Source organism: Phascolarctos cinereus, unplaced genomic scaffold (genome assembly GCF_003287225.1).
Source record: "Phascolarctos cinereus isolate Bilbo 61053 unplaced genomic scaffold, phaCin_HiC Scaffold_3;HRSCAF=262, whole genome shotgun sequence".
Taxonomy (NCBI): domain Eukaryota; kingdom Metazoa; phylum Chordata; class Mammalia; order Diprotodontia; family Phascolarctidae; genus Phascolarctos; species Phascolarctos cinereus.
In genome coordinates, this window is record NW_027555736.1 from 60546336 (window position 1) to 60562697 (window position 16362).

General features: G+C 35.9%; 1 protein-coding gene across 4 annotated transcripts in view; it reads left to right on the forward strand.

Annotated features, from left to right (window-relative positions):
- CSGALNACT2 (chondroitin sulfate N-acetylgalactosaminyltransferase 2) overlaps window positions 1-16018 on the forward strand; it is a 42894-nt gene extending 26876 nt beyond the window's left edge. For all 4 annotated transcript variants that reach the window (XM_021006130.2, XM_021006132.2, XM_021006133.2 and 1 more), the window contains 6 exons: window positions 6123-6339; window positions 6614-6715; window positions 8509-8687; window positions 11918-12012; window positions 12685-12766; window positions 13647-16018. In XM_021006130.2, coding sequence (XP_020861789.1) covers window positions 6123-6339; window positions 6614-6715; window positions 8509-8687; window positions 11918-12012; window positions 12685-12766; window positions 13647-13939 — 968 coding nt within the window. In that variant the 3' untranslated portion in view covers window positions 13940-16018. The remainder of the gene's footprint in view (window positions 1-6122; window positions 6340-6613; window positions 6716-8508; window positions 8688-11917; window positions 12013-12684; window positions 12767-13646) is intronic.
- Window positions 16019-16362: the final 344 nt, after the last annotated feature.

Here is a 16362-nt window from a genome sequence, read left to right on the forward strand (position 1 = left end):
CACCCATGGTGAATCGAGGTTCCATTTGTATTTAGGGAAGGGCATCCTCTGCTATAGAGGTGAACACTTTTGGCAAACGTGTCTTCCTATTTTATGTCTCACTTGTTATTGAGAATAGGACCATTAAACAGTTATATCTGTATTTGCAATTCAAGGAATCTTGTATGATCTTAACATTTTAATAAGAATAGCCAACATTTATGTAGTGCTTCAAGTTCCACAGAACATTTTACATGTGATAGTAGCTGGCATTTATGTACTGCTTTAAAGTTTGCAAAAGTGCTTTGCATACATTATCTCATTTGAATCCCACTACAATGCTGTGAGCTATAGGTACTACAGGTATTATTATCCCCATTTTACAGATGAGGAAACTGAGGCTCAGAGAGGTTAAATGACTTGCCCATGATCATCCAGATAGTAGTTGTCGGCGGGATTTGAACCCAGGTCTTCTCCTCACATCAGTCCTGTGAGGTAAGTACTACAGGTGATATTATGCCCATTTTACAGATGAGGAAACTGAAGCTCAGAGATAAGTGACCTGCCTGTGCTCACACATCTAATAAGTGTCACAAACAATATTCAAACCTGGGTCTGTAACTGACTCCAAGCCTAGCACCTCTCCCCATTTCCCCCCTGCCTCCCCCAGTCCCAAGCCACCATCTTCTCACATGTGAATAGGAAAAACCTTGTTGGAGTAGATCCTTTAGGACTGAATTTTGCTCTGCTTTGCCACATCCTTTTTTGTGTTCCACAAACAGTAAATGTAGCGTAGTAGGGGTTTGTATTTGCTACATCATGGTCAATTGTATATGTGGAAGATGTGGTTTGCCTTTTTCTTTCCTGCCCATGGTTTACTCAGTGAGACATTCGTGTATGCAGACTGTTTTGAAAGACTTTTTGCAGATGGAAAAAATTAGACATATGTATTGGTAGGCACTGATATTTTCTCATTTGCCATTTATGAGTATTAATTCCATGTGTGATCTTTCCCATTTTTAAATTTCCCGTTCTTTGAGACATAGTGAAAATTTTAAAATTGTGGACAGTTTCTTTTCTTTCTATATTTGGTCAGGTCCCACCAGACTTCATTGTCTCAAGTACCATTTCTACCACATAATAAATTGACCATAAGAAACAGAGACAATTAGTTAAAAATATTTATTAAATGCCCACATGTGCCAGAAATTGAGTCTCATGGTACAAAAGTGAAATGGTGCCTGCCTTCAAGGAGCTCGCATTCTTCTGGATGGACACAACATACTTATAGACAACTGAATATTGGATATATGTAAGGGGGAAAAAAAACCACCCAAGGTGATTTCAAGGTGGAAATAGGAATCAGTGACCAGGAGACTGAGGAAGAGCCTCTTGAAGGAGATGCTTGATCTGAGCCTGGAAGGGAGCTAAAGACTGTGCAAAGTGGAGGTAAAGGAAGGGGTGTGTCCTAGGCACGGGACCAGTGTGTACAGAGTCACAAAGAGGAGATAAACTGTTGTGTACAGGGAATAGCATAAGGGGAAATAGCACATGATAAGCCTGGATAGAGGCTCTGACCAGTGACAAAGAGGAGTATGTAGTTTATGTACTTAAAGCGATGGGGAACTGCTAGAACTTTTTGAGTTGGATGTTGCTACTAGGCCTGTGTGTGAGGACTATCTTTTTGGCAATTGTGTGGAGGATGGATTAGAAAGGACAGACCACGACAGTAGAAGGATAGAGACCCAGGAAAGACAGGTCTGAGATGTATGGTGGAGGGTGTGGGGAAGGAGGCTTTATTCTAGACAGCCTGTAAGTCAGAATCCCAGGGATTCTGGCATACTATTTTGAGTAACCATGGGAATCTTGATTTAATTATTATTTCTAAAAAAGAGGTGGAAAATGAGAAGAGATATGAAGGCCCTGGAAAAGAAAAATAACAAGGAACACACTATGTAGGCCCTGGTGTCCTGGTGGGTTGCTTTGCTGTGAGGAATGTTGGTTGAAGTGAGGTTTGACTTACTTGTCAGTCAATAGCCAAGGCAGATCTAACTTAGGATGAGTCCCAAAACATAAGTAGATTAACATCCTCAGGCATGGGGAACAGGGTCTCTAGAAATCCAGAGTTGCTATTCCTAATAGAGGAGGTAGGTGGCAGAGGGAAGAAACCTTGATGTCTGATGGAATGGTTAGATGGGATGAAGCTCATTCTGGAGATTAGGTAGGGCAGTGAAAGGTAATAAATCTTTGGATTTGGGAGTTAGGAAGATCTGGGTTCAAGTGCTATTAAGTAACACTAGCTTTTTCACCCTGGACAACTCATTTAACTCTGTCTAAATTGATTCCCTAAGACTTGCCCTACTAAGTCATAGATGACTTGTAATCTTTATTGGTGGAGGAAGTTCCCACCCTGATGAAAACATAGATCTTTCTAGGATCCTGTAACACACAGAGTACTGAAATGCAAGAATACTTCAGAGATATTGCAGGGTCATTTCTAGACCACTGCAGTAAAGTGAGTCACATGAATATTTTGGTTTGCTAGTGCATATAAGTTATGTTTACATTATGCTGTAATCTACTAAGTGAGCAATAATATTAACTCTAAAAAACATTGTATATACCTTAATTAAAAAGTACTTTATTGCTAAAAATGCTAACCATCATCTGAGCCTTCAGTGAATTGTAATCTTTTTGCTGATAGAGGGTCTTACCTCAGTGTTTATGTCTGCTGACTTATCAGGGTAGTGGTTGCTGAAGATTGGGGTAGCTGTGGCAGTTTCTTAAAATATGACAATGAAGTTTACTGCCTCAGTTGACTCTTCATCTTTTACTTGAATGCTTAGAGGCTATCGTAGGATTATTAATTGGCCTAATTTCAATATTGTTGTATCTCAGAAAATAGGGAGGCCTCTGGAGAAAGAGAGAGATGGGGGAATGGAGGGTTGATAGAGCAGTCAGAGCACACATCATTTATCAGTTAAATTTGCTGTCTTATATGGGTGTAGTTTATAGTACCCCCCCAAAAAAACCCAATTACAATAGTAATATCAAAGATCGCTGATTGGGGGCAGCTAGGTGGCGCAGTGGATAGAGCATCGGCCTTGGATTCAGGAGGACCTGAGTTCAAATCCAGCTTCAGACACATAGCACTTACTAGCTGTGTGACCTTGGGCAAGTCACTTAACCCCATTGCCTAACCAAAAAAAAAAGATTTAAAAAAAAAAGATCACTGATCACAGATCACCATAGTAGATGTAAAAATAATGAAGGAGTTTGAAATATTGCAAGAATTACCAAAATGTGACAGACACACCATGTGAGTATATGCTGTTGGAAAAATGGTGCCAATAGACTTGCTCAATGTAGGACTGCCACAAATCTGTAGTTCGTAAAACAAAACAAAATGCAATGTCTGTGAAGCACAATAAAGTGAAGCACAATAAAATGAGGTATACCTGTATTGCAGTTCAAATGTGGAGGTTTGGCTGTCATTGAGTACAAAAAGAGATAGCAATAAAAAGCCTTACATATCTGTTTCATTTCACATCTACTTGTCGAATACTTTCCAGCTTCATATGGAGTAAAAAAGTTTTGGAGGGTTTCAAGGTCTCATGCTAAGTTTTCTGTTCCATTCCATTGGTTTTTGTTCTTTTGTGATGCATCAATGCTTATAGTCTTTTTTTTTTTGATCTTCCTTCAGAAGTTTTACAAATCACCCTTTACTCTAAATCAGGATTGCCCTTGACTGCCATGTTGTTAAGATTTGTTGAGAAGATCAAATGCTTGTTGGATAAGGTGACTTCTGGGTACCTTTGACCTCACTGTGGCATTTGCTTTTAGATCAGTGATAGTTACCTAGGAAATGGTAATAATAAGACTTAATGTTTTTACTTTTTTCTTTTTTTCAGCATCAACAGCTTATTTATATAGGGTATGTTGGACCTGTTGTAACTGAACATGTGTCATCTTTTTATCTTTAACATTTCTTAAATTTGGTATTTTGTGTTTAATGTGAGCTTTACTCTAATCTTTCAATAATTTGACTGCATAGAGATTGCTGATTCTGAAATTGCTGCTACATCAGCAGCCAGTCTTTTGTTGTTTATTAAAATATAGTCAGTTTCTTTGTAGTAATATTTGCTTGCTATGTTCAACTCTTTTTGAAGCTCTTTTTGAAGAAGGTATTTGTAATATCCAGGCCTGATATTTCTGAGTGAATAGTCAGCAATCTTTTGGACTCTTTCGTTTTTTTAATCTCTGACCACATTTTTCAGTGTTTTTCACTGGCCTCTTGGTGCTCTTCTTTCGTGGAAACCACCTAGTATTGAAATATATATTGACAAAGGATCTTTCCAAGTTATTTGTAGAATTTTACTATGTGTTCATCTACTGCTAAAGATTTTGGTGCTCAAGCTACAACTATTTTCATGGTGATGCTCTTGCTTGTGCTTTGAGCACTGTAAAAGCAAGATGACCAAGTATCCCATGAAATGTTTCTTATTGCCTTTGGATACATGATGGAACTAATTTCTTAACTACTTAATTAAATTATCTGAGAAAAATTTGTGAGCCATCCTGATTTCTGGTTTTATTTGTAATGAAAATTATTCTGTGTTGTGTATGTGTGTGTATATGTGTGTGTGTGTGTGTATACATATACACACGTATATATGGGTGTGTATATCTATATATATATGTACATACACACACACACACACACACACACACACACAATCCCTCTAGAGGTATATCTACTCATATGGGAACCTTTTATTTAGAATACCAGCAGCCAGAGTAATGTTTATAGATGGAATAAAACTGTGATTTTTGACAGCCACTACCCTTTTTGTTTCATCACTCTGAATGAGGAAGCTGAAGGCGACTCTAATGTTAGGGGGAGGGACATTTTGTGTCTTTATCTCTTTCTTCTTTGGTCATAGCAAAAAAAAAGAATCATTAATACCCAATCTTCTGTATTTTTTAATTTAAAAAACTGATATATTTTATTTTAATACAACAGATACTTCTCAAGAAATGGCCAGACAAATCCTTTAAAAAGTGCCAAGAAAAGAGACTGTTGATGGTTAACAGAAAGGGAGGGATGTGTCCTTAAACTTTGATAACAAGTTGTTAACATTATATTTGACTAGAATCTTGTCCCAGCCATCTGCTAATAATCATTTCTGTACTTAAGTAGTCTGAGCCTTGGCAGCGGACACTGTCTATAGCCAGCATCATACATTCATGAACCCTTTCCAGCTTGGTAGAGCCTGCCAGAGCCCATGCTCTGCTGGCAGAGTTCTTGCCACATTGAGTGAGGCTTTGGTGAAGGAAGGAGGGAGGGAGTAAAGATAGGAAGGAAAGAACGAAGAAAGGAAACAGGCATTTATGATGTGCTTATTTATGTGCCAAGCACTAATCCAAGCCCTGGGGATACAAATACAAGGAAAGAAAGAGTTCTTGCCCTTAAGGAGCTTACGCTTTAATGGAGAAAGACAGTATACAAAAGGGAGTTGAAAAAAGCGGGGATGAAGGTACCCATTTGTAAGGATTTGATTACATACTGATTTGCCCTTATGAGTGTTATGTAATATATGTAGGAATACTTCTGGGTCAGGATTTATTGAGCTTAACATGAATGCTTCCTGGCTTGAATGAATGCTATAAGGATTAATGAGATAAACTGCTTTACCTGTTTTGAAACAGGATTTGTCATATTGTCAACATTAAAGTAGTCTTGTCTCTAATTTACATAATGTATAAGAAGAATTCTTATTCATTTGACTCATGAGTTTAAATTCTTTATTATTTTTTGGACTTTATGTTTGCTAGCAATAGATTGGTTTTAATCTTCATTAACACAAATACTATCTAAATACTGGTCATTGGTAATTAATTTGGAATGCATTTTATATATCATATAATAGTTTTTATTCAATGTATTTTCTTTTATAGAAAATATATATTGAGACAGATTATAATCTTGTTAATTACTGACTTTAGTAAATTTTAATGTATTTTCAGATTTAGAGAAAAAAAGTTCTTCAGATCTATTTATTGTTTGAAAATTCAAATTAAATGCTACCATTAAATCTTTAAATTTGACATGGTTATGCTTTTCTCTATCTTTTATTTCTTAGGTTATTATCGTACTGAGAGAGATAAAGGGACACAGTATGAACTCTTTTTTAAGAAGGCAGACCTTATGGAATACAGACATGTCACTTTGTTCCGACCCTTTGGACCTCTTATGAAAGTAAAGAGTGAAACAATTGACATTACCAAATCAGTTATTAATATCATTGTACCTCTTGCTGGAAGGACTGAGGCATTTGCACAGTTTATGCAGAACTTCAGGTAACTGTGTTAAGATTTTAAGGAATCCATATAACTGTCTTACAAGAAATCTTCATATTCTACCTTTTTTTTCCTACTTTGTCAGAGTGACTTGAATTCACAGTTACATCTATTTATGGTATTTGAGTAATAGTATAACTGGTGCTGTAATAATTCTTGCATACATTAAAATCTCTTACCTCGAAAACCAAGTTTGTTTTAGTCCCATCATTTGAAGCCCAGTTCATTTTCTTGATGAAAATGTGATTTTTTTTCTACTCTGATTTTATTTTAGGGATGTATGTATTCTTCAGGACAAGAGAATTCACCTTACAGTGGTATATTTTGGTGAAGAAGGACTATCTAAAGTCAAGATCATCTTAGAATCAGTTTCTCGGTAAGCAAGTCAGTAAATAAAGATGCTCATATATGAAAGTTTGCTTATTTTTGAATTGCCATCTGTGTTTTCTTTTTTCCTGCAGTCTAAGCAATAGTGCCTGTTGAAATCATATTTTTTTCCTATGATTTTCTTATGTGTCTTTTTCTTTTTACTTACCTGGGTTTTCAGTTCCCTTGTATCTATTTTTGTTGTATCTGTCCAAATCTGAAGATAAGAGAAATTCTCTTTGATAGAGAAACTAGAAGTGCTTTGAAACTCTCCACCCTCCTCTGCCTCTCATCACAGTATACTCTTCTAGTTCTCTTTTCTTTCTGATGGCCTATTCTGTCCTCTTTGGTGGTTCTTCCTCCCATCTCCTAAATGTGATGGTGCACAATGTCAGCCAAATACTTCTTTTCTCTTAGCGATCTCATCTCATCTCTGTGAACTCTCCATTTGTTCATTGCCATGTCAGATTTCTTTCCTGCCTCTGGTCTTCTTATTTCCAAATAGCTACTCAGCATTTTCACCTGCATTTCCCATTGGCACTTGAAAGTCAACCTGTTTAAAACTGAACTTGTCTTCCTTCTCCACAGCTCTACAGAAGCTTCTTTAACCAGCTTTTCTCCTTCATCTAATTCTCTTATTTCTTCCAGGAGTGAACATTAGTCTTCTTTGACTTCTTTTTCAGCACTTCACTTTCCATCTCCACTGCCACTGCTCTGATTCAGGCCCTTCTTTCACCATGCTTGGACAGTTGCCTTAGCTTCCTAACTTCTCTCTCCCTTCCTCCACATTCCTGCCAGATCAGTCATCCTGAAACACCACTTGACCATTCGATCATATGATTGCAGTGCTCAGAACTTCAGTGGTTTTCAGTTGCCCACAGGGTTGCTTATATTCATGGCTAGCCAGGTTGACCTTAATCTGCCTTTCTAGTTCATATTTTTCACTCTTCTCCTAGCAGTTCCTAAATTTTGTGTATCACAGACCCTTTTGGCAGTCTGGTGAAACCTAGGGGACCACTTCTCAGAATATTGTTGGTTGCGTACATTATAAATAAAGGAAATGAAAAATTATGGTTGGAGATCAGTGAAAATAAAGATGTAATTTTTTCCCCCATTCAGGTTCATGGATCTGCTTCACAGTCTGTGTATCCCAGATCATGAACCTTTGCCCTATAAGAACTTGTTGCACTAACCAGACTGGTCTACTCAGTGCTTTAGAATACACTTTGAAAGCATCTTTGTCCCTTTCCCGAATGTCCCTTTTGGGAAAGTATTCACTTTCTGACTATTAAAATCAAATCGAACCCTTTCAGTACCACTTAAATTTCCCCTCTTTGAGCTTCAAACTCTTACTATGTCACTCTTCTTCCAAATTATCTCTTCTTTCTCTGAACTCTTATAACATAGTCACCCTTTACCACTTATTTGCCATTATTTTTATTACTTAACTTTTTTTTATGTTTGCAAACCTTATTTCCCCAATTTTATATTAAGCCATTTTTATATTAAGTTCAGGAACTTCTTTGTATATCTTACAATGCCTATCATGTAATTGGTGTTCAATGAGTATTGATGTAAATGAAATTAGTAATATCCCTTCAGACCTCTGGGATATGATTTGTCAAAGATGCAGGTGACTTGAACTCATTTGGGGGAAACTAGGTACTCTTTTACTATCTACTTGTTTTTCATTACCACATCACTGTTGTTTTAAATACATACGTACACACACACGTATATACATATTTCAAATGTATATTTTTTTAGAATTACATCAGTTTTTTGTGTCTGTTTTTCTCTTAGTGAAGCTAATTTTCACAATTATACATTGATTTCATTGAGTGAAGAATTTAATCGAGGCCGAGGACTAGATGTGGGTGCCAGAGCCTGGGACAAGGGAGAGGTCTTGATGTTTTTCTGTGATGTTGATATATATTTCTCAGCAGAGTTTCTTAACAGTTGCCGATTAAATGCTGAACCAGGTATGTAAAATCTTAGTAAATTTAATTTGAAATTTCAGAGTATCTACATGTTTTGTTTTTATATGGAGAAATTTATTGCTGTATTTTCACTTATATATGCAGTTTACAATCAAATTATAGATCCTTGAACTACTGAAGTGAAATATGTAGGACAACTAGAAAAACAGAAATGTGAGGTAATTGAAAATCTACAGCATATCCCCAAAGCTAAAACCTGAAGCCAAGCCATCCAACAAACAGGAAAAAAATCTTTGTTATAAGGATAATTGGCTAATTGGTTGGCTGGTTTTTGCCCTTTGTTCTTGAAGAGGACCAAAATGACATCACTATGTTGAGGTCAAGGAAGGTGCTGTGCTCTGTGAGCAAAGCAAAATTGCAGTAGCTCAAAAGAAATGTGAGATGTGAAATTTAGAGCCATGTCCACTTCAAATGTTCATATGTTCCAAGCTCATATTGGTTTGATCAGCCACAAGGAATGTATGTAGAGAACAAGAGGATACATAGTAGTTGTATGGTCTCATGGTTCTCTTAATTAGAATATAGTGATCTAATACTTAAATATCTACTATGTGTCAGGCACTGTGCCTGAGGTAGAGGTACAAAGAAGAGCAAAAAACAGTCTCTGTCCTTAAGGAACTCACAATCTAATGAGAGAGACCACATGAAACAACTGTGTGTCAATAAGATGTACATTGGAGGGAGTCTCAGAGGAAGGGCACTAAAATAATAATTGTAATAGCAAGAGTTAATATAGTATCTGTATGTGCCAGACACTGTTCTAAGTGCTTTATAAATATGGCCTCATTTGATGGTCAAAATAACGCTGAGAGACAGGAGTTGTTATCATCACCATGTTACAGCTGAGAAACCCGAGACAGCCAAAGGTTAGGCGCCATGCCTAGGGTCACACTGCTGGGAGGTGTCAGACCAGATTTTAGCTCAGCTCTTCCTGACTCCAGACCCAGCTCTCTGTGTACTGTGTCACCTGCCTTCCTGGCACAAGTACCACATTCGGGGTTTGCCAAACTCCAGACCCAGCCCTCTGTGCACCGTGTCACCTGCCTTCCTGGCACAAGGACCACATTTGGGGTTTGCCAAACTCCAGACCCAGGTGATCAGCATGCGTTCATTTAGCATCTATTATGTGCCAGGTGCTGTGTTAGGTGTCACAGATACAAAGCTAGAAATCAAACTGACCCTGTCCTTTGGGCACTTTCATTCTGTCAGCAGAAGCAACACGTATCCTATTGCATAAATATCCAGTATATCTGCAACACGTACAGAGTTATTTGGGGAGGCTAGGAATTCCCAGAGGCAGCATGGAGGGAGTACATTTCAGGCATGAGGGACTGACAGTTTATGTGAAGACACAGAGACGGGAGCTGGAGTGTTGTGTGCCAGGAATAATACTAGGTTAACTGAGCCATAGCGTATTTGAAGAAGAATAATGTATAAGCCTGGGAAGATAGGATCAGAGGGTAACAGATTTAGGCTATTGAGTCTTTTTCTTCTCTGTTCTGTAGAGATGAAAACTGAAGCTGTGGTTCATTGACTCACCCAGATTCGTACAGCCAGTATGTGTTTAAGGCAGAATTGGAATCCATGTCATCCTGACTCCAGGTCCAGCCTTGTATCCATTAGACCCATAGGCTATAACCAGAGAGGGAAGGGCTTGAAGTGAGATGTTGTGAAGTCTGTATTTAATTTTTGTGGTGTTAGGGATCCCTGGAGCTTTTTGAGTGTGGAGTTATATGGTCAAACTTGAGATTTAGGAATATCCCTTTGAAGGGTAGATCCTAGTGAAAAGAGACTTGAGGAAGGAGAACAATTAGATGGCTGTTTCAATATTCTGAGTGAAAGGTGGTAAAGGCCTGAAGTAAGATGGTGGTCATGTGAATGTAGAGAATAGGATGAATGTGAATATTGGGCAACTGGTTGGATCTGGGGGATGTGGGAGATTACTTTGGGGCTATAAAACTTAGGTGACTAAAGATACTGGTGTCCTCAACAGAAACAGGTTAGGAAGAGGAAAGCATTTTCATGGAAAGGTAAGTTCTGTTTCAGGCATAGTAAATTGGAGATGTCTACTGAGCATCCATTGTGAAACATTTGAGAGGCAGTCATTAACATAGGATTGGAGCGAGAGAAAGAAACTGAACTGGATATACAGTTGTCTGCATAGAGATAATAACAAGCTGTGACAGCTACCGAGATAGCTGAGAGAGAAGGTAAGAGACAGAGGAGAGAAAAAGAAGGCTGAGGAGAGTCATGGGTTACAGCACAGTAAGGGACTGGGGCATAGATAATGATTTTCTTAAAAAAAGATGTTTTGGTCTCAGAAGTCGTAGGAATTTTGAGTGGAATAGTAAAGTAGCCAGTGGACAATGTTGTTGTTGTTGTTGTTGTTGTTTTTTGTTAAAGAAATCTTTTTCAATTCATGTGAATTTGATTACAGTTCTTTGGAACAAAATGTGGAAGGTAATGGGGGAGATATGTATGTAGGATCACATTTTGCCACTTACTAGTCTTAAGATTTTCCATGAATATTATCATTTCTGGGCTTCTGTTTTTTCATCTGCCAAGCAGATGTCTACCTCACAGGTTGTTGTGAAGTTCAAATGATAGAATATATTAGAAGCTGCTTTGATGACTATGAAGCACTATGCAAGTGTAAGATAATTTACATTTTTTATATTGAGTTTTCTTACCAAGATATATATCTATACAATTTAAATGCCTTTTGTGCTATCATCTCAAGTCCTGAAAAAGCCATTTAATGTCCAAAGAATACATGACATACTGTGAAATTCCTGTAGAGATGAACATTTCAGATGCCCTTCTTTCCCACCTTCTGGTTTCTATTAGGGCTATATTAGTCTAATGATAGTTCTTACTTTGTGATACTGTTATTTGTCCTGCAAACAGTAGTCCAGCTTGCAAAGTTTTTTTTTTAATTTACTGCCTTTACTAACGTAGATGCCTTTTTAGTCATTTGTTTTTAAAGAATGCATTAACAGCACTCATTTTGTCTGACAATTTTAGAAAACTAGCCTGAGTGTCTGGGGTATCCCTCAGCCTGCCATTGCCTTGGATGTTTTGCCAGGCTATTTCTGAAGGCTGTGATGTTCTGATAGAATTAATCGGTGTGATGCTGGAAAGAATATTCATTAAGATTTTTTCCTTCTGAAACTTCTTTGATTCTTATAATATAGTTTCTTTTTTATTCACAGGAAAGAAAGTTTTTTATCCAGTGGTGTTCAGTCTTTATAATCCTGCTATTGTTTATGCCAATCAAGATGTGCCACCACCAGTTGATCAGCAATTAGTAAGTGTTGTTCAGTTATGTTATAGTAGGTTTAAAAATATTTTCTTGTTTTCTAGAATTATTGGTAATCTCTTTGTTTTTAAATCTGATCAGAAAAAGTTGACATTAATCTGAAACAAATCCTATATAAATGCAGTTTTTCATATTATTAAATGTCTTGAAATTTATTTTGCCAGTCTAAAATATGTTTTTTGCCAAATCAAGTAAGTTTTGAATAATGAACAAAAAATCAAATTTTAAGTAAAATCTATTCAGCATTTATGGAGTCTGAGTCTGAGATATTTGTGGTTATATCAAAGTATTGCTTAAATGCTAGAAGTGATATATTTAGTTTTTAAAATATAAATTTCTTTGGTTGGACTTTGGCTTTAGATATTACTACTCTGAATTTAAGATATTGAGTTCTAGTCTCAGCTTTTCTATTAATTTCTTTAAAGTGGCAAGAATTTGTAAATCACAGACAATGTGAATTGTTAACAAAAGTTTCAAAATATGTTTAAATGCTCATAATTTTGTACAGATTATGTAAATGTCTAACTTTTGTTCAAGATAGAGAATAGTTACATTTGGAATGTTGTATTTGATTTGCTTTTCACTTATTTTTATGTAGTCAGAACTCAGCTAGCTATTTTATTGATTAAAATGAAAAATGACTCAGATTTATTATTAAAGGTCCACAAAAAAGACTCTGGATTCTGGCGAGATTTTGGTTTTGGAATGACTTGTCAATATCGAACAGATTTTCTGACTATTGGTAAGTTATATTCAGTTAATCCATAACATCTTCCTAAATTTTTAAGGATAGAGTTTCTGTGACCACTGATGTCTGATCCCTTACTGTATTTACTTTGATGTCAAATCTACTTGTTTTTGACAGTGTTTTTTTTTTAATTCAAATAGAAATTTCTGTTTTCAAAGAGGATACTGAGGTTGAGAGGGAAAGTGTGGGGAAGACATATAAGGGTTATTGTATGGAAGGGTCAAAAGATAAAAAATTCTCTACCACTTAGTGAAAGGACATTAGCTTATAAAATATCACAAGGATTTAATTTATGTGGAGGTTAGTTTCTTTAAATCTTTAAAACTTTTTAATCTGTTAAAGTACCTCAATTAGTTTCAGATAATTCTATAACAATGAGTTCTTAAACACTATTAATGTTTTCATTGAACTCATATTGTTGTTATTCAAAGAACTCAAGAGCATTACTATGTAGGTAACACAAATTTAGTGGCAAAATTGTTTGCATTTTAGGTAAATTCTCTTGCTTATTGCTTTAGAGGCATGAACGATAAGGTTTTACAGTTCTTGTGTCTAGTGGTTTTCATTAAAGATAGTGAATTAGGAAGGTGGTATAATGGAAGGAGATCTAGGTTTAGTTAAGATTCTGTTAGCTCTGTATCGGGCAATTCATTTAAGCATTTTGAAGCTAAATTACCCTATGAGTTAGGCTAGATGATTTCTAAGGTCCCTTTTTTTGATAGGCAGTGGTCAAAATAAGTCTCCAGCTATCATCATCAAAATTTTTTCATAAACATTGATACAGAAAAATAACTAAACCTTAATAATGTTGACCATAATTTTGTTAAGTTAACAGAAAAATGGTTTACTAATAATATCAATTTTGATTTTGCAGGTGGATTTGATTTGGAAGTAAAAGGATGGGGTGGAGAGGATGTTCATCTGTATAGAAAATACTTACGTGGTAATCTTATTGTTATTCGGACCCCAGTTCCTGGTCTTTTTCACCTGTGGCATGAAAAGCACTGTGCTGATGAGCTGACCCCAGAGCAATATCGCATGTGCATACAGTCAAAAGCCATGAATGAGGCTTCTCACTCCCACCTTGGAATGCTTGTCTTCAGGGAGGAAATAGAAACTCATCTCCATAAACAAGCATATAGGACAAATAGTGAACCTGTTGGATAAATTACACCGTCATTTTAATGCATTATAATATGAACAACAACCAGCACTATTCACTTGCCTTAATTAGTTTACAAATGCAGTGCCTCTCTCAAAGAACATTTTATCTGTGAGATATTTCTGTGTTTGACACAATTCAATTATCTGAAATGAGAAGAAAAAGCAAGTGTTTAATTGAAATCCTCGATTTTGTGAGAATACAGCAGCAAAGAACAACTGCCCAGTTTGTTCAATGAGAATCCAATATTTTCCACCCAGAGTTGTTACACTGTCTATCTCAGCTGTGGTACTGTGCTTTTCAGACATCACTTGATTATGTCTTTGTATTTGATCAGTTTAATTCATCCTGCTGATGGTATTAGTAGCATATTTATATTTAGGAGACAGCGTGTTGTTTTCTGCTAAATGGTAATGAGGGGCCATGCTTTTTGTGTCTGGATGAGATCTATGGTCATTGAGTACTTAATTGGTCTTCCTAAGAGAATGAGAAGCCAAAGTAATTAGCAGAGGAAAACTGGCTCACCCGTGGTCATTCTGCCAAGTACAACAGTAGCAGAGATTGGAACTTAATACCTTTGTATCAGTTTATTGCTTTGCCCACAAATCTCTATGAGAAAATGTATGGCAATGGGAAACTTACTGAAAAACTTGATTTTAGGTAAAAGTATGTGGCTGGATTAGATATGTAACATTAATGTGCCATTACATTCTTAATCATCACATTACAAGGTTAGTAATCATATAGGAAAAAAAAGTGGCTGCACTATTTTTATATTAAGGAGAATAAAGTATATCAAGAATTTTTGAGTAGTAGCATTAAGGAATGTTAGTTGAAAGGGACTTTAGAGATCATGTAGTTCAGTAGCCTTGTTATACAACTGAGGAAACAAGTAATTTGCTTGAGAACACACAACTAGACAGTGGAAGACAGGACCAGGAACTAGTCTTTCTGCACTCTCAGTCCAGTGCTTTTACCCCCACACTTGCTGCCTCCGCAGAAGAATCTTTCATTATGTTGGTAAATAATTCTGTATGAAGTGACAGTTGGTGTATACACGAACAGCATTTGCTTATGTAAGCTAAGCAAACAGTCCTATGGGTGAATTTCAGAATCTATAAGAACTGTAAATTTAAATGAATAGGCTTTTTAAAAAAATCTTTCTATCGCTATACATAACAGGGGAAACAACCATTTAATTACGCCCATTTTCTGATGTATGTTGAAAGGTACTGTTTATGGGGAAACTTGCTTGTGTCTTTGGGTTGATAGGTTAGAACTTCACAGGAAATGACTCAGTTTACATGCAATAAGACTTCATTAATTTGGAATAATAGAAAATGAATAATGTAACATGTTGAAGTATCTCAAATATTTTAAAAGACTCACTTTATTAAAGTATAAATTATAAATGAAGATATACATGAGTATTACTAATGAGGTATAATGTAGTGATTTTAAAATCACATTTAAAGTAAACCTTATAATGTATCACAAATATTTGCTATGACATAAACTTATAGGAATTGTTTTATTTGAAAGTTGGAAATATATCAAAGTAATGCTTAACTTTAAAAATATTTTGTTTGTTTGAAAAAGGTACTGATTTTAGATTGGATTCCCCTTATTTTCACTAAGACTGTGAAAATTCAAAGGAAGAAATATTTTGAACCTTTTATTAAGTAAGAATCACACTATTTTTGAATTGTTACGGATTCTAAATTGGTGGGGTCTGTTAGGTTTTACTTTAGTTTTGATCATTGTTTAATTTACCTCTACTTGAATGAGGTTGGACTTAGGCATTTAAGATATGGAGTAAGATATACTGTTGAAAGTTATTCTGGACTTCCATTGTACATAAATTGCCTGTTATTTATTGTGAAGACAATGTATTATGGTATTTAAGATGAAAGAATGTAATCATTTGCAAAGGTAAGCTGCAACTGTTTCTTTTTGTATGCCAGAATTAGGTACCTTTTCTGCATTTGAATAGCTTTTTATTTAAAGTATGAAAATTATGAAATGGAAACGTTACTATGTTTTCATCATCGTGCGGTACCAGTAAAGTATTTTTATTACCAACAGTGGTCTGAAAATGTCATCTTCTTTTGATTTCAACGTAAGCTACACTATCTGCTTTCCCCCTTGCAAATCAACTACTGAGAAATACAAGAAGATGGAAGCTCTGTACTGTTTTAAGTAGATAGTCAATCAAGCCGCTACTCAGGAGATTTTGATCACACAGTGTATTTAGAAGATGATCTGTTTAGATCTAGAAAGGACCTTAGAGGGCCTGATTTGTCCATTTACTCATTTAGTTATTGGCAGAAGTGAGTGGTTACTAATTTTTCCCCCATATGTGTTGTTTGAACATGTCAAATGTAAACATATTTTGTTATATAAAAATTTCATTGTACTGATGATTTTA